Source organism: Balaenoptera borealis (genome assembly GCF_965194805.1).
Source record: "Balaenoptera borealis genome assembly, chromosome: 13".
Taxonomy (NCBI): domain Eukaryota; kingdom Metazoa; phylum Chordata; class Mammalia; order Artiodactyla; family Balaenopteridae; genus Balaenoptera; species Balaenoptera borealis.
In genome coordinates this window covers 95005734-95024629 of record NC_138870.1, presented here as the reverse complement: position 1 = coordinate 95024629, position 18896 = coordinate 95005734, and the positions used below count along the sequence as shown (strand labels likewise).

Genomic DNA, 18896 nt, shown 5'->3' with positions numbered 1-18896 from the left:
CTCCCTAGGCTTGGCCTTTAAGGATTGAAGATGGGGACCATCGGAGCAGGAGAGCCAGCCCTAGTTCCCAAAGCCATGCCCAGGGATGGTACCTGGGCCCCGCCCAGTCCTCAGCATCCTGGGCCCTCCCAGGGGCCACCTGGCCTGGCCCCTCTGTTACCTTCATATAGGCATTGAGGGCAGGTATCCGCATCTCGGCGATCTCCTGTTTCACACCCATGTAGACTTTGGCTGAGGAAACACAAAGAGCTGTCCTGGGAATCTGACCCAAGAGTGTGGTCTCTGGGCCCAGAGCTGCCCACCCGGGCCAGGAACCCTCCACACTGGCTCAGCGCTTTTCCCCCTCCTCTTCCCACGGCGCTGCGGTGGCCACCATCCAACGTGCGTTCTCTGAGTTGTACTATCACCAGCTGATATTTTTCTTGTTTTAATTGTTTATGTATTGGCTGTTCCTACACACACACACACACACACACACACACATACACACACACACACACACACACACACACACACACACACACACACAATTCTTCGCTCTGAGAGAACAGGATCTTTGCAATGCTCACAGCTGTATTCTCATCACCCTGGCTGCACATTTGTGTCACCTGAGAAGCATTTAAAATCTCCTTGCATAGGACTCACTTCAGAACAATTAAATCAGAATCTCTGGGAGTGGGACTCGGGCATCAGGATTCTTTAAATCTCAAGGTACTTCCAGTATGCCACCAAGGTTAAGAACCATGGTGTAGAATCATGCCCAAATCAATAAATATTTGTGCAGTGGATGGGGGAATCATGCCTCACAAGCAAGGCAGAGTGTTTGTGGGAAAAGGGAAAGCGATGACGGCTGACCAAAGACAAATGTCCTCTCCAGGAGCCTCAGGTGGGAGTCCTGGGAGAACTGCCCACCCAGAGAGCCCCCCAGAAAGCGAATGTGAGACGGGTCTGCTTCCTGCTGCCCACTGCCTGTGAGACACACTGGCTGGTGTCTGGCGGTGTAAGGAGGGTAGCGTCTGAGGTCTGGGGTAGAGAGAGACATTGGGGAATTAGTAGCAAGAAAAGGGCAGTTAAAATCACAGGCACGGGTCAGATTGCCTAGGGGGGAGTGAGAAGACAAAACTGAGGATGACGGTACAGAGGATGCCCGCTTTCCAAGGAGCACCAGAGGAGGCAGATTCTCTACGGAGATGGAGGAGCAGCAGTGAGGTAGGAAGGGAGTTGGGAGATGCTGGCAGCACAGAAGTGTGGAAAGAGCTTCCTGGAGAAAAAGAGGGACAAGGAAGATGAGGCCTGAGCTGTACCCACGGATCAGAGTTAATGGGTCACGGGCCACTGTCCCGAGGGGAATTCAGTGCAGAAAAAAGAGCTGAAACCAGGCTGCTGGGTTGAGCAGAGGATGGAAGATGAGAAGGTGAGACAGCAAGTGAAGATTTATCACCGAAGGAAGGAGAGATCTTTGAGGGCCCTCGGGGCTCAGGGAGGCTTGTGGCCAGAATGCCCACTTAGGGCACGTGTTTGTTTAAAGATGGAAGAGAACCGAGCCCTCCCGTGGTGAAGCTTGGCAGAGAATCAGAAGATAAAGGAGAAGGTGAGCCTACAGGGAACGCATGGGACAAGGTGTCAGGGAGGAGAGGTCAGCCGAGAGCAAGAGGGACCCCTCCTCCCTGCTGCTCAGAGATGGGGAGGGGCGGGGCGGGGCCAGGGAGTGGGCGAACCCCTGGGAGACAGTTTCCTCCCTGGGGCTGGATGCTGGACACTGGTTGCAGGGAACCTCGGGCCCTGGCTGAGGCAGAGAGGAAAGCAAGCTGGAGGCAGGGTTTGGAGCTTGAGGAAGGGAAGGTCAGGAAGTGGCATCTTTGCTGTTGAGGGGGGCGGTGCTCGGATGCAGCCTGCAGGTGTGCAGGGCGCAGCCAAGACCACTCCGTGTACCCGAAACCCCACTCTGATGGGGTTTTCTCCTGCTGGGCTCACGCAGGCTGGCCTTGAGAAGCCAGAGGTTTGGGCGTGTCCAAGGTGAGGACCGAGCAGGGGAGGAAGGTCAGGAGACAAGGGGTGAGGGGACTGTCCGAAAGCAGAGGTGCACACCCACAGCGTCCCAGCAGAGCTGGGAAGGAGGGGGAGCCACGGGGAACTGGGGAGTTAGAGGGCAGTTCCCCCGCAGGGGACAGAGGGAGGGCTGGAAGATGAGCCTCTGTTTCACGTGGGAGACACGGGGATTCCTCTCTCGCAGAGGAGAGGCCCGGGCTGATGCGCTCCGAAGCTGGTGGTGGATAGCTGAAGCAGGGCGGCCGTAAGGGTCATCGGAGAGCAGGAGGTCAAGGGCTATGAGCCCGGAGAGCTACAGGTGGCAGCCCGTGGCTGGCAGGAGGGGGGCCGTGGACTAAGTGAACGGTTTTCACTAAAATAGAACGGTTTGTGCTAAAATAGAAGCACCGAACAGCGCCCACAGAGCTGGGAGGAGAGGCTGGCGGGCGCCGCTCCATCCTGGGGCAGCCCGTTGGTGGCCTACCTGGGAGCGTGGGGAGGACGCAGGTGTAGGGGCTGGCCTTGCTCTCCGGCCCGAAGCGCTCCTCCAGCTTGCTCTGCAAGGCGTAGAACTGGCGGTAGCGGCGGTAGATGAGGTACTTAGACCCCCCTTTCGTCTTCACCTCGATGACAAAAACCTAAGGAGGAAAGAGGCCAGGGAGTGGGGCCTCGCAGGCCAGGGGGTGGGGCCTCGCAAGCCAGGGGGTGGGGCCTCGTAGGCCAGGGGGTGGGACTTTGCAGACCAGGGGGTGGGGCTTCGAAGACCAGGGGGTGGGGCATCGCAGGCCAGGGGGTGGGCCTTTGTAGACCAGGGGGTGGGGCTTCGAAGACCAGGGGGTGGGGCATCGCAGGCGAGGGCCAGAGCCGGGGAGAGGTCCACAGGTCCTAGGGTTAGAGCAGAATTTCTCGACTTGGTATCACATGTGAGGCCAGGTAATTCTCTGTCGTGGGGACTGGCCGGTGCACCGCACTGCGTGAAGCAGCATCCCCGGACTCCAGGCAGTAGACGCTCTGCCCCAGGCTGTGATAATCAAACCTGTCTCAAGATATTTACTGCCAAGCTTCCCTTGGAGGGCAGAATCGCCCTGTTGAGAAGCCCTGGGATAGAGGTGAAGAGAGGAGAGCGCTGGAGGCTCAGAGGTCAGGGGGTGAAGGTCCAGGGGTCTCTCTTACAAAGTGGCTGGTGAAGCCTTTCTTCTCCTCGATGTCGGCGATGTTGGCTGAGGTGGCAATGTCGTCAGGAAGCTGGTCGAAGTCGCTGAGGGAGGCGGGAGGAGGAGAAATCCTGGTTATCACCCTGCTGTGTTGGGTGGCCTCTGGGGGTGAGGCCCTGTGCAAAGTGAACCCGTGTACCCGCATTCCCCCGTTCAACACCCCTCCTGTGCCAGGCAGCGACACAGACCAGACCTTGACAGTGAAGGCATTTGGAATCGGAGCCATATATCAGCAGCCATAGTAGAGTCTAGCAAATCACTTTGGGGCTGCGTTATTCATCCGGGAACAGGGAATCAAGTACCCCTGCCTATCAGACCCTGTTCTAGGCCCTGGATCACAGGGGTAAACAAAGTCAACACACACCTCCCAGAGAGAATGGCTCATTATACCCAGGTTGGGAAAATCCTCACAGAGGAGGTGACATTGGAGCCAGGTCTAGAAGGCTGAATAAGATTCCACCAGGTAGGACCGGGGAGGGGGAAGGGCCTTCCAGGCAGAAGGAACAGCACATGCTAAGGGTCTGAGGCCCGAGGAGTGGTTCCAGGTCTAGTGTGGCTGGAGTCTGGTGTGATCAGAGACTGAATAGGCGGATGAGGCCAGGTTGAGGAGGGTCTCCAGTGCTGAGCTAAGGAGTTTTATAGGCAACAGGGAGCCATGTAAAGCTTCAGAAGAGAGTGAAAACACAATAGGACCCTGGCTTTAGGAGACCAACTGGGGTAGCTGCATGGAGAGGAAAAGGAGGGCCAAGACTGAAGGGACAGAGCACCACTGGGACACCCTGAAGTGGTCTAGCTGAGAGATGATGTGGCCCTGAGCCAGACAGTGGGGACAGGAGGAGAGGACAGACACAAGGGACACCACCCTTGGCAGACACTGTTCCCTTTTTGTGTCCCCTGCTTCTTCCTGCTAATCAAGCTCCAATTTTTTTCAGGGTGGCAATGCCTAGCCCCAAGGTGATAGATCACTACTGGTCTGAGCCAAACATGCTAATCCCGTTGCTGTTTCCCAGACCCCCTTGCAGCTAGGAGCAGCCATATGAGCAGTTCTGGCCAATGAAACCTAAGAGGAAACCTAGAGCCTGTAGGAGCCTCTAGGAGAGTGTTTGCTTCAAGATCCAGAGGATTGGACAAGGCTAGCATGGTCTCCTCCCCTTTCCCCCTCTGCCTGCCTGGAAAGCAGGTGAGACATCTGGACCTGCAGCAGCTACATTGCATCCCTGAGGCAAAAACATGAGACTGATCACAGGAATCTCTGGAACGCTGGTACTGAAGTCACTGAGCTGCAGAACCAGCTGTGGCCCTTGTCTGGACTTCTCATTATGTGAAAACATAAACCCCTGTTTGTTTCAGCCACTATCAGTTCCTCTGTTCTCTGCAGCCTTTTGCATATCCGACAGACACACTACTACTTTGTGAGTCATTCCAGAGTTACGACCAGCAGGGTTTGGAGACCGTTTGGATGCGGAGGTGAAAGAAAGGGCAGTGTCAGGAGTGACACCTACATGTCACCCATATTCTGACCAGGATGGGTGGGACGGGGGGAGCCTGGTTGATGGGATCAGTGTGGGGCATGCTAATCTGAGAGGTCCCTTGGGCACACAGGTCGAGGTCTGGCAAAAGGTGGTGTGTGGCTCTGGAGTTCTGCAGGGGTGGGGCTGGGGGCTTCTCCACTGGAGCGGGAGTGGTAAAAACCATCTGCCCTGTGACTGGTGGTTAAGACCCCCAGGGAAGAGCAATCACTGAGCAGAGGAGGGGGCTGAGAGGGACAGATGGAGGAAGAGAAAAGGGACCGCCAAGGAGATGGAGAAGGAACAGCTAGGTGTCGCTGAGTCCAGCCGCTTGTGGACAGATGAGGAAATAAGAAGCAATCAGCAATCCTGTTCCTGTTGCGGCGACTGGGAAACAGAGTGGGAGCTGGGGGCAGGGCTGCCCTGTCCAAGCCTCAGAGCTGGCTGGGACCTCAGTCGAGATTGGTTTCAAAGTCTACACACCCAGTCCCGGCCCTTGCTGGTCCCCACGTGACCTGGGCTGCTTGGGATCTCAGGCTACCTCAGGACTCTGGAGGCTGGCGGGGAGGTGACTCAGGGTGGCAGAGGGCGGGAAGAGGAAATCCCCAGCACTGCCAGAGCAATTTGGTGGCGGCTGGCAACCTCCCCGCTCACTTTCCACACACGGTCCTGTGGTAACACCCATGGGAGAAGCTTCCTCCTCCACCTTCTCCCCTGAGACTGTGCATTTCCTGGGTATTTCACCTGCAATAGGATGGGAGTGGGGCAGGAAGAAACCCGAGAGGTAGAAATGGCCCTTTGCGGGGAATCAGGAGGGTTGGGTAATAGTAACTACAGCTAACGATTTCCTGAGCACACCGACCACCAGGTGCCCTTCTAAGACAGCGTCACCTTTTTCCAGACAAGGAAACCGGGGCACAGAGAGGTTAACGAACTTGCCCAAGTAAGTAAAGAAGCTGGGATTTGGCTCCAGAATTTTGGTCCCAAACACTGCTGCACTGGCCCTGGTCTGAAAGCTCCCAGCAGCTTGTTGTGTGAACTCAGATAAACCCCAGCCCCTCCCAGCCTCAGTCACCCCATCCAAAATAATAATGATAACACTGCTAGAACCTACTGTAGCTCAGACCCTGTTCTAAGAACATTAGGACATGGCCTCTGCCTTCCTGGGTCTCATAGTTGAGTGGAGGACCTGGACAAATAATTACATAATTTCAGTGGTCCTAGAGGCTGTGAAGGAAATGCCCATGATGTTTCGAGCTGCAGCAGGGGCCTGGCCATTATTATATTCCCTCAACGAATTGGTAGTAGTGGGCAAAAAAGCTTGGCAAGCAGACAATTCTAAGATGAGGGTGACGTTTATCAGAGAAAGAGAAGCAGGTGTCCTGTGTATGTAGGAGGGCAAGGTGCGCTCAGATCGAGGATGGTCAGGGAGGGCTTCCCAGAAGAAGTGGCACCAGGTCAGGGGGAGAAGTAAAGAGGACCTGGCCCCAGGATGACAGGCAAGGGAAAGAGCGAGTGCAAAGACCCCAGCCATGCAAGAGGAGGCAAGTTATGAGGGACGAAGCCAGCGAGACAGGCAGGGCCTGCTCATGAAGGGCCCTTGAGCCTCACCCTTTGGTGGTGGGGCAAAGAAGGGGTTACATCGGGAGACCTGTGTGTCATGGGGCGGGAGAGCACAGGTGAAAGATGAAGATGTGAATTCCCGCTCTGCCGTCACCAAGGTCAGTAGGTTTGGGGAGACTCCTCTCTGCACTCTGGCCTCTCCCCGACTCCAAAATGGGGACCATGGAAGTATTCACATCCCTGGAGGGTTCAGAGGTCACATCTGTAACAAGCACAGCTGGAGAATCCCCACGAGAGCAGGGACCCTGCTCACTGCTGCATCCCCAGGGCCCAGAACAGCCCCGGCACATAGTAGGTGCTCAGGGAGACGCAAGGCCACTCCCTGTGTCTGTCTTTCAGCAAGTCCGCTTTGGGCCACATGGAAATAGTCTGGCTGCCAGGGGGTTCGGTGCGGGGAGCTGAGCCTGGAAGTTGCTGCATCAGGGCGACACCAGGGGTGCAACAAACCCGGCTGCAAGTCCCACTAGAATAGCGGCCCCCTAGACACCTCAGCCGGGACCCCTCTGAGCTGAAGTCAACTCAGGGCCCCTAGATTCATATCGTTCACGAGAAGTCCATTTTGGGGGCCTGCACGAGGAGGGCTGAGTAAGGGGTGGAAAGACCCTGAGGCGGCAACTAGTTCAGGTTCTGTGCTGCCTGCACACAGCAGGTGCTCAAAACATGTCTGTGGGAAGCAAACTCCCTCCCCCCATGGCAGTCCTTTCCATCTTTAGACGTCTTGGGTCTTAGAAAGTCCTGCTGCCAGAAATCTACTGGCCTCCCATCACATCCTCCGCTTCGGCCTCAAGCATCAGGGGCTTACTTTCAAACAGGCATCCAGGTGCAGGGAGGCTGAGAGACCCCGGGGCCTGGCTCTACAGCCCCATGAAGGAGGGGAGCAGGGCGCCTTTCCTCCGTGGAGGGCCAAGGACATCTGCAAAGGGACGGGGAGTGGGAGGGAGGGGACACACTGTCCGGCTGGCCAGCTCTGGGCATCCTCTCTCTGACCCACATGCTCTGAGAAATAGGAAGTGCCACCAGCCTCAAACAGCAGCTGTTTTCCGAAGGTTTGGGTTTGCATGCCAGGCCCAGTCTCCAGTGAGGACTCGTGGGCTGGAAGGGCTGGGATCTGGCGGGAGAACCTCACCCCAGCCCCGAGCACCAACCTCTGTGGCTCTCAAAGGCCATTCTTGAACCACCCTCCAAGCATTTGCTTCTGCTGCCCCTCCCGCCATACACACAAGCCTTCCTTCTGACATTCTCGACCTTCGGGAATTCCATCCTGGGTTCCACTTCCAGCCACAGACACCACCACAGGCCCTCTGCTGCCCACTTCTGCTGCCCAGACCAGCCTGACCCATCTCCAGTGACCCTCGGAGCCACCTCTACACTGTTACCACACTCTTTTTCTGATGTCACCTGCTGTTCCAATCCAGGAGGGCAGGAGCCAAGTCCTGTGTCCTGAGGTCCCCCCAGAGCTCGGAGCACAGGCCTGGCTACTGAGGAAACATTCAGAAAGTGCCTCCTGAGAAACGAGGCGAGGCCCTGACAAGGCTGTGCTCTGAGCCCCAGCCTTGCCATTCATTCCATGTGACCCCGAGTAAGTACTTTATTCTCCTTGGGGCTCAGTTTTCTCACCCATACAGTGACAGGATTGGACCAGAAGGCTCTAAGAACACTTTCCAGCTCAGTGGTCCATTCATTCCTTTATTCCTTCATTCATTCACTCACCAGCATTTACTGAGCACTTAGTCTGTGCTGGCATTGTTCAAATCCTGGGGATATAGCAGTGATCAAAAGAGATAAATACCCTATGGAACTTGCTTCTAATTGGGGAGCCAGTGATAAAGAAAACCAACGAGGGAGTATAGACTATTATGCCTGTAATGTAAGGACTACACAGGAAAAGGAAACAGGGCAAGTGTTCAGAGGGGGCTATCAAGGAAAGCTTCTCGGAGGAGGTGATATTTGAGATAAGCCCTGGAAAAGAGCCAGATTCTACGCCTCTGTCTGAACAGAAAATGAAAAGCCATTACTGAACAGTGTGGAGCAGCAAGGCCCAGCCTGGGCCCCAGGACACCTGAGTTCCCCTCCAGACTCTACCACCCACTCCTGCGTGACCCTGGGAAAGTCACTCCCCCTCTCTGAGCCTCAGTGTCTTCATCCGTGCCTGAGGGAGGTGAGCCATGACTTGGAGTTTCCTTAAAACAGTTCTCAGAGTCTGCATTTCTGAGTATTTGGGTTCTGACTCAGCTCCAGCCTCTCAACTTTCGACGTTGATAAGGGGCTGCAGGAGGGCAGGCCTCCATCCCCCAAAGCCTGCCAGGAAGAGTGAGGAGCCCCCGGGAGGGCAGCGCCCCTGCACTCACCTCTCAGCCCGCAGCTGCTGGGCCACAGCCATGGCTGTCAGTGGTCCAGGGGCGGGGGTGGCGGAGGTTCTCTCCCAGCCAGGCCCAGGATGAGTTTGCCCCTCACTTCCCTCCAGCCACCTTGCGTCTCGGCTGTGGTCCCAGGAGTCCTCAGGAGCCACCTTTAGGGAGGCCCCAGCCTGGCTTCTCTCAACTCTAGAAGAGGCTCCTCCCCCAGGCCCTCTGGGGCTGGCCCGTGGCCCACACTTCCTCTTCCCCACCTCCCAGCTGTACCACAAGTGGGGAAGTGCACACCCGCTGATGCTGGGTATGCAGGAGTGCACTGATATGGAGGGTGTCGGGGACTTCCTCGATGTCAGTTCTTGGGGCCAGGCCTCAGCTGGGAATCAGAGACCCCCTCTCCATCAGAGATCGGGTCCCAGTGCTGGCTCAGCCACCATGGGGACTTATAACCTTGGGGAGTCACTTCACATCCACTGACTCATCAAATCCAACCTGCACCCCTTCACTGTTGAGACTTTACCCAACCTATTCTCTAGGCCTGGAGTGCTGACGTCCACCTTGCCTGCCTTCCCAAAGGCCCAGCTCAGAAGCCACTTCCTCCAGGAAGCCTCCCTGGTTCCCTCAACGAAGTTAGTGCTCACAGGTGCTTGTGTCATATTAGAGTGTGAAGGTTGGTTTATGCTTCCGTCTTCCCCTTTTCCTGGAGCTCTGGGCTGTACTTTCCTCATCCCTAGCTCCCCGGGCCTACATGGGCCTGCCATAGCCAATCCTCCCTACAGGGCTGCCATCCAGAGTGAGCTTCACAGTACAAACCTGATCACACCATTCCCAGCTTAAACTTTAACTGCTTCACCCTGCACTTAGGAGAAAGTCCAAACTTCTAGTCCTGTCTGCCTCCAAAGTTCTGAACACCCTACTGGCTTCCCCAGCCCCCTCTCCCGGGCTGTTTCCTTCCCACACTGGCCTCTAGTCCATTTCTAGAATGTTCCAAGATGTCTTCTCCTCTGGGCCTTTGTGCATGCTGTTCCCCTGCTAGAATGCTCTTCCCTGTCTCATTTAGGGCTCGACTTGGAAGTCACCTCTTTAGGGAGACCTTTCCTGAACCCTCACCCTAAATATGCAACACTCTCTGATATATTCTCTCCCAGATCCCTGTACTTTTGCTTTAGAGCATTTGGAACTATTGTAACTTCATATTTGTTTGTGTATTTATATGTTTGACCACTGTCTTCCCAGCTAGCGCAGTGCCTAGCACATTGCAAGTGCTTACCCAATATTCAGGAAATGAACACAATGCTTCTAGTTGGTGATTCTGTGGCCCCTCTAACATGTCTGGCTATTGGATTCCGAGGGAGCTCACCCTAGAAGTTCACAGCCACACCCAGGAACCCCCAACTGGTCACATACACACACACACACACAATCATATTTACATTCATATAAACTCATGCATCACAGATGCAAAGTAGAAAGGCAGCAGGAAGAGGATATAGATGATGGGGAAACCGTGCCTTGTGCAATCACAGAATGGGCCCTTCTGACTCCCTCTGCCCCAAACCCATGCTGAATTAAGACCCCCCCAGGACTGGGACAGGGTTCTGCGGGTTCAAAGCCGGCTGGGTGGAGCCTGGAACCAGGATTTCCCACTGCAGTTCCTTTGTTATTTCCCAGACACAGGGACTGGTAATACGAGCCATTCTCAGGATCCCAAGGGCTGTCTGGCTCCAAGAATGCAGGGCAGCTGGGAGCCTCAAACCCTTCCTCTGAACCTCATCCCGCTCTACGTAGCCGCCCCAAGGGAACTTCTGCCCCAAATAGAGTTCAGGGTGGAGGCAGAGTCCCCAGGAGGAAATATGCTCTGGGCCCAGTACTACAGTCCTGACCCAGTGAGGATCTGCCTCCCTCTCTTCAGGGCCAAGGGCTCGTCTGAAACCAAGATCCTTTATGGACTCCTTGGGAGGCAGAGACTGCTTTGGAGAAGGACAGAAGAGAAGACAAGAAAGGAGAAAAATGGAGAGAGATACCCAATCAACAACTATTTACCAAGAAAGGCATTTAGAATATAGATATAAACTAACATCGCAGGGTGAACACAAGTTGAAGTTTCCCATCCTACTCCAGGCATATAAAAACTGCTAGATAATATATTTTTAAGTATTTTAAACATAGAGAGTCCAGCTCAAAAGCAAGAAAGTGTAATTTTCAGATTTTAAGAGAGGGGAGACCTATACCAGTGAGAGGCACGCCACACCCAATGGGAAAACCAAGGGTGGAAATGGGTTCATAGGGCTGAGATTTTAATGCCTAATCTGAGACTAGGTCCAGGCTATAGGTCCTGCTCTGTTGGCAGGAAGTCAAATCTGCGCTCCCAGTGTGAAACTGAGTGTCAGAACCGATTAAAGGAATAGAACGTCTCAGCTATCAGCCTGGGGTCACTGCAGGAATTGAGATACTCTCCCAGGCCATGGGTGGAATGAGAGAGACATACACCAGATCAGAGCGTCAAGCCTGAAACGTGCACTGATCTAAGATCTAAGCTGCCCACAAGGTATAGAATTCCCAAGCTGAAGCATTACATCAAAATACTTTGGAGGGGCTTCCCTGGTGGCGCAGTGGTTGAGAATCTGCCTGCCAATGCAGGGGACACGGGTTCGAGCCCTGGTCTGGGAAGATCCCACATGCCACGGAGCAACTGGGCCCGTGAGCCACAACTACTGAGCCTGCGCGTCTGGAGCCTGTGCTCCACAACAAGAGAGGCCGCGATAGTGAGAGGCCCGTGCACCGCGATGAAGAGTGGCCCCCGCTCGCCGCAACTGGAGAAAGCTCTCGCACAGAAACGAAGACCCAACACAGCCATAAATAAATAAATAAATAAATAAATAAATTTATTTTTAAAAAAAACCAAAAACTTTGGAATCCGTGAGCCTGCAGAGCAATAACAAAACTGCCCTGTGGGCTCACAGACCAAAATTACAAATTGTGGAAAGAACCTCTCCACTATGAAAGATAGCTTATAGACCGAACGTACAGAAGAATTCACACCCAAAGAGCTAGAAATAATACAAACAATGACTCCGACCCAGTCACTGGTTTCTCAGCGTTCTGCTCATCTGGAGGATGAAACAACTAAATGAGCAGTAACGGGACAGGGTTACTTGTGGCCGATGTGGCCATTGTCTGTGAGTTCCAAGAGGTGCAAGCGCTGAGCCGTGGCTGGGGACCAGGAGGACATTGGCCTAGAGTTGGTCAGGAAAGACAGGAAGTGACAACAATTTTAGTCAGAAAGTATGATCCAGCACTGGCATGTGATTGTGTGTATCATCATATGTGTATACTTAAAAACACATATTGTATATAAACGTGTTTATAAACACACACGAGTCTGTGTAGACAAGTGTGTGTTTGTGCTGTGTCTATCCAAGCATGCGATGTGTGGAGTAGTGACATTGTGAGTCTGAGGATATATTTATTTATTTACTAAAAAAATTTTTATTGCGGTTGATTTACAATGTTGTGTTAGTTTCTGGTATACAGCAAAGTGATTCCATTTTATATATATACATATATATTCTTTTTCAGATTCTTTTCCATTATAGGCTATTACAAGGTATTGAATATAGTTCCCTGTGCTATACAGTAGGACCTTGTTGTTTATCTATTTTATATATAGTAGTGCATATATGTTAATCCCAAGCTCCTAATTTACCCTCCCCTTCCCCTTTGGTAACCATAAGTTTGTCTTCTGTGTCTGTGAGTCTATTTCTGTTTTGGAAATAAGTTCATTTGTACCATTTTTTTAGAGTCCACATATAAGTGATATCATATGATATTTGTCTTTCTTTGCCTGACTTACTTCACTTAGCATGATAATCTCTAGGTCCCTCCATATTGCTGCAAATGGCATTATTTCATGCTTTTTATGGCTTAGTAATATTCCATTGTGTATATATCCCACATCTTCATTATCCGTTCATCTGTCGATGGACATTTAGGTTGCTGCCATGTCTTGGCTATTGTAAATAGTGCTGCTATGAACACTGGGGTGCATGTATCTTTTCAAGTTAGAGTTTCCATCTTTTCCGGATATATGCCCAGGAGTGGGATTGCTGGATCATATGGTAACTCTATTTTCAGTCATTTAGGGAACCTCCATACTGTCCTCCATAGTGGCTGCAGAGAGGATATATTTAAATGCTGGAATCTAAGTGGGCACAAAATGACCATAAACATGAATACATTTACAGCATGTGAACCTGGGTGAGCTAATATGTCCTTTTTCATCCTTTCTTTACTCATCTGTAAAATAGGCTTACCGAATGGGGTTGTAGTAATAATTAACAAGAAAAAATGTGTGAAAAGTACCTAGATGTGGGAATTTCTCAATCTTATTCAAAGTTTTCAATGTGTACGTGTGTGTGTGTGTATGTGTACGTGTGTGTGTGTGTATGTGTGTGTAGGGTAGAACAAGCCCTCAAATTCACCTTCCCAGGTTTCTCAAGGTCTTCCCTCCCCATCCCCGGCCCCCTCCACCCCCAGAAGCCTCCCGTGGCCCTGACTCAGCCACTGCGCAGCTGCCTCTGCCTCGGCGGGTGGGGGGCGGGGACAAGGATGTCTGGGGAAGGGCCAGGGGCCTGCGGTGGGCCAGCTCTTTCCCTCCCCAACTCCTTCTCTCCCTGTCTTCTGTCCCTGCCCATGGGTCTGCTGAATATGGGTATTTTCCCTGGCTCCTCACATACAGAACACTGCTGCTAATTTTTTTTTTTTTTTTTTTTTTTTATTTATGGCTGTGTTGGGTCTTCATTTCTGTGCGAGGGCTTTCTCTAGTTGTGGCAAGTGGGGGCCACTCTTCATCGCGGTGCGCGGGCCTCTCACTATCGCAGCCTCTCTTGTTGTGGAGCACAGGCTCCAGATGCGCAGGCTCAGCAATTGTGGCTCACGGGCCTAGTCGCTCCGCGGCATGTGGGATCTTCCCAGACCAGGGCTCGAACCCATGTCCCCTGCATTGGCAGGCAGATTCTCAACCACTGCGCCACCAGGGAAGCCCACAATGCTGCTAATTTTATGCCCGAGCTCTGACACTGTGTAATTTGAGGCCAGACATCGTCAGCAGCGGGCTCCGGCCCTGCTGCTGCGGTTCCCGTGTCCCTCCACCCCTACCATCGGTCTTCTGCTGCTCCTACTGCTGTAGCGGGAGAACGAGGCAGAGGAATAGTCAGGAAGGGGAGCCAAACCCTTCACACATTCCAGCAAGCACATCTGTATCCAGCCTTTCTGGGTAGATACAAAGAAATGCCTGAAGTGACCTCCTGCATCTCGAGAACTGACTTGTGATAACCTCCCCCTCCCCCTCACCCCGCCACAGCCTGTGAGTAAAACTCACACACAAGTCATCTAGCTGTCCAAATTGGTACCTCCCAGTCCAGGCAGCAAAGCTCACATATTTTATTCACAGAAGCATGCACGCCGGCCCTCCCTTCCCGCCAGGTTATTTTGAAGGTACACCCAAACCTAACAGCTCAGAGGTTTGAAGCAGAGAATCAGGAGGAAGAAGACTGCTAGGGGCAGTCGGAAGCAAATGACAGTAAAGTGACATTTTGACAGTGGCAGAGAGGATGGAATATGAAAAATAAATAGGCTCAAGGACCAAATGCCGGGGGCCACCCAGAGAAGGGGCATCGCTGCATTATGAAGGTTTACTAATGTCCATTCATAACCACGTCTCCAAGGAAAGTTTCAATACACTCAGAACATACCTGAGGAATTGCCAGAGCCTGAATGAGGGCTGGATCTAAATGTCACAAAATGCACAGCCTTTTTCAAACCTTACTCATTCGGGTGCTGCGGGTATGCAAGATAAAATGAGGAAACCTACCTCTGAGTAGCCATTTTTCAGGGCTAAGAGCTCCAGCTGCAGGAAAGGGAGCATGGTAATGGTCAGGGGCTGGGGAGGAGGTAAGCAGCTTCTGCAGGACCAGGAGATTCTCCCAGAAGCTCATCATGGGAACTCAGTAACTGCCTGCTGCCTGAATCAGTGACTCTCCTGGGGAAGAGAAGAAAAATCTCAGATCAGACTGAACAAGAGTCCTGGGGATCCCTCATGCCCTGAATTCCCCAACCCTGACACACATGTGTCTCTTTATAGTTTATGAGGGGAGCTTCACTGGACCTCCTCCCTGAGCCATAAAGAGCCACCCTGGCAGGCCCTCAAGAGCAGTATTTGAAGACAGAGAGTGTGTGGGTGAGGCCAATTAAACAGCAAGCTCCCTGAAGGCAGGGTGCCCTGCCCGCCTCTGTGACGCACCAGCAGCAGAGCTGGGTCTGGAACTCAGGTGCCCTGGCTCTGGCACACACGAGCTCTGTGACCTCTCTGACCATCAGTTTCCTTGTTCATTTTTCTAAATGGAGATAATATTTGCTTTATAGGATTATTGCCTTATTCATTTGTTCAAAATGTAGTGAGCACCTTCTACATCCCAGACACCTACTGTGTGCTAAGTTCCATTGTTCTTGTGATAAATACCTTCTGGAAGTGTGTTAGATAAGGTGGTGAACGCCAAGTACTCAGTACAATGCCTGGCCCGTGGAAGGTGGGCAGTAAATCATTGATGTTGATGTTATTATTGATGATCATTTCCTTAGTATGTCTTGGTCCCTTCTTGGTCTATCTCTCCCTGCACACCTTACCCTCCTCTGACTTAAAACTTATCACATCAAATTCTATTTTTTCCCCATATATGTCATCCACTATCACTGCACTTGAGTTGTGGAAACGGCTCTGCACCTAATCAAAATATTTACGGAAATAGACCACCAGGGGGCGCTGCGACCGAGAAGCCCAGTTCCCACTCTGCAGCGCTACCTAGAGGAAGAATGTCGTAAACCGCAAGAGAAGGACCGGTCCGACCAGAGGGTCAAATGTGTGAGATAGCCTGGCAGAGCGCTGCCTGCTGGATCTCACAGCCCTCTCCAGACGGCCTCATCAGTCAGAACCTGAGCAGGGTTCATGAGAAGATGCTCCCTGAGGCTTAAGGATCCTGAATCTCCTCTCCTTTGATCATAAGTATGATAACGGCCAAGACGCTCTGAGTTTATTGTTTAACCCTCCACCATAAAATTGCAGGAGTGGGGCTTCCCTGGTGGTGCAGTGGTTAAGAATCCGCCTGCCAATGCAGGGCACACCGGTTCGAGCCCTGGTCTGGGAGGATCCCGCGTGCCGCGAAGTGGCTAGGCCCGTGCACCACAGCTACTGAGCCTGCGCTCTAGAGCCTGTGAGCCACAACTACTGAGCCCACATGCCACAGCTACTGAAGCCTGTGCACCTAGAGCACGTGCTCTGCAGCAAGAGAAGCCACGGCGGTGAGAAGCCCGTGCACCCAGTGAAGAGTGGCCCCCCGCTCGCCACCACTAGAGAAAGCCCACGTGCAGCAACGAAGACCCCACACAGCCAAAAAAAAAATTGCAGTACAGGAAAAATTACAGGAGTATATGAGTTAGCACTTGCAAAACCCTTCCAACAGCGTCTGGCTCATAGCCCAGCTCTGTACATGTTGGCTCTGATTATTGTTACTTAATCCTCACACCAACTCCCATAAAATAGGTCATATTTTTATCCCCACTCTGAAAATGAGGAAACCGAGGCTCTATGGGATTAGGAGACTGAAACAAAGTGACCTAGTGGGTGAGTGGCAAAGTAAGATTTTGACCTTAAATCTGGCTGACTCCAAACCCACACTGTTAATAACTGTGCTCTACTGGCCCATTCATTCATTTATTCATTCCACAATCATTTAGCGTCCACTCTTCACAGGTAGAAAGGATACGGAGATGAATCTGGCACAGGTGCTGCCTTCACGGAGCTCACACTCCTATTGAAGTACACATGTAAATATGCATGCATGCATACACACGTGCACATGCACGCACACGCATGCATATGCACAGGCATGCGTGCACCTGCACACACAAGAACATACACAGACGTGTGTGCACACGCACACATGGAGACACACACACACGCATGCATGCATGCCCACACATTAACACGTGCATACAGAACAAAGCACAATATGGGGAGAAACCAGGAGATACACGTTAAGAATCCAGTTTCCCTGATTCCATGCCCAATGCTGTCTTCCGCCCCCAGGGGGTTGCAAACACAAATGTCTCCAGGGACCTGGCAGGTATCCTCAGTTTCTGATGGAGCCAGGGTGGAAAGGCAAGGGGGTGGGCAAGCTGTGGCTTAGGGTCTGCCTTCCATGCCATCACCTTCTGGCACAGAACTCCAAAAGACTCCAAGAATTCTAAATTTGAACCTGGGCTTCCAGCTTGCCATGAAGGTTTACTTGTCAAGGTAGAAGGGCAGAATTGTTTTATTTGCAGTTTGTTGGCTCGTTCTGCAGCTTTATGTATTTAGACACATGGTACCTGGGCCTCCATTTGTCCTACTGCTCCAGTGCCCGTAGTGTTGGGGTCAGTAAGTAGGGCAGAGGGACTTGTAGGCCACAGTAATCCTCTGGATTTCATTCAAAGGGGAGAGAGAATCCATGAGAGTGTTTAAAAAAAAAGAGTGATGTAATCTGATTAACTTTTTTTAAAAATTTATTTATTTATGGCTGCATTGGGTCTTCGTTGCTGCGTGCGGGCTCTCTCCAGCTGTGGCGAGCGGGGGCCACTCTTCCTTGCGGTGCAAGGGCCTCTCATTGCAGTGGCCTCATGGGCTCTAGGCACGCGGGCTTCAGTAGTTGTGGCACATGGGCTCAGGAGTTGTGGCTCACAGGCTCAATAGTTGTAGCGCACGGGCTTAGTTGCTTCACGGCATGTGGTATCTTCCCCGGATCAGGGTTCGAACCCGTGTCCCCTGCATTGGCAGGCGACTCCCAACCACTGCTCCACCAGGGAAGCCCTGATTAATGTTTAAAAGATCCCTTTGTCTGCTACTTGGACGGTGGCTCACGGGAGGTGGCCTTGGAAGTAAACAGACTATGTGCCCCCTTCTAACAGCATTGTTTTTAAGACTTGGCTTTATCGAGGTATAATTTACATATGATAAAACTCACCAACTTAAAGTGTAATTCAATGGGTTTTGACAATTATGTAACCACCACGTCACAATATAGGAGATTTCCACTATTCCTAAAAGGTCCCCTAAAAGATCGTGCCCCTTTGCCATCAATCTCCTCCCTTCCCCACCCCAGGCCCCGGCAACCACTGATCTGTTTTCTATCATTCTATTTTGCCATTTCTCAAATTTCATACAAATGGAATTAATTATAGAGTATGTAGTCTTTTGTGTCTGGCTTTTTTCACATGGTATAATTCATCAGAGTTGATGTGTACATCAGTAATTTATTCTTTTTATCGCCAAGTAGCAGTCTATTGTACGAAGATACCACAATTTGGTATCCATTCACAAGTTGACGGACATCAGTGCTGTTTCCAAGTTTGGGGTTATCTAAACAAAGCCGCTACAAACATTCACGTACAAAGGCTTGTGTGGACGTGAGTTTTCATCTCTCTTGGGTAAATAGCTAAGAGGGAGATGCTGGGTCATATGGTAGGTGCATATTTAACCTTCTAAGAAAAACCATTTTAGAAAGTGGTTGCAGCATTTCGCATTCCCAACAGCCAGCCAACAGGAGGCATATATGTTCAACGTTCCAGATCCACCGTGGCTCAGAGACAGGGGCACAGGGTCTGTAAAGACCAGAGGTCTAAATGCATCCATAGCCTGTGGGCTAGTTATTATCTCCTCTTAGCTCCAAACTTACCCTTCTATGCTCAGCTTTCTTGAGCTGAGGTTGGGTCTCCAAACCACATTTCTGCTTTGCCAACTGATTCCCAGTAGTCTCTGCCACTAGGGGGCACTAGAGGGAGGCCGGAAGGATGGAGAGTAGGAAGGTATTTACTCCTTTATATTCGTTCACTGTACCCAGCGGTGCTGCCCTGGAAGCCGTAGGTGGTCCCAGTAACAATCGATTCTAGTTTCTAGTTTTTTCCACATTCCCAGTATGAGGCTCACCTCACCCCTTCCTCAGCGATCTGAAGTTCTGAGTCCCAGCTCCCTGAGGTCTCTCCTCCAAGTTTCTAAGGCACCAGCACCAGCTGGGCAAAAACACCCCCTCCACCATCTCCCTCCTCCAAGCTTCTAGGTTGTGACAACCCTACTCTCTTTC

The 18896-nt window shown here is 52.0% G+C and overlaps 1 protein-coding gene across 2 annotated transcripts in view; it reads right to left on the bottom strand.

Moving 5' to 3' along the window:
- Nucleotides 1-18896, bottom strand: part of NCF4 (neutrophil cytosolic factor 4) — a 106418-nt gene that overhangs the window by 9394 nt on the left and 78128 nt on the right. The window contains exons 2-5 of one of the 2 annotated variants that reach the window (XM_082350361.1): nt 8722-11632; nt 3202-3286; nt 2513-2666; nt 161-231 (exon numbers count right to left, since the gene is read on the bottom strand). In XM_082350361.1, coding sequence (XP_082206487.1) covers nt 161-231; nt 2513-2666; nt 3202-3286; nt 8722-8753 — 342 coding nt within the window. In that variant the 5' untranslated portion in view covers nt 8754-11632. Of the gene's footprint in view, nt 1-160; nt 232-2512; nt 2667-3201; nt 3287-8721; nt 15927-18896 lie in introns of those variants that run through there. The other variant, XM_082350362.1, reaches the window with a different exon arrangement.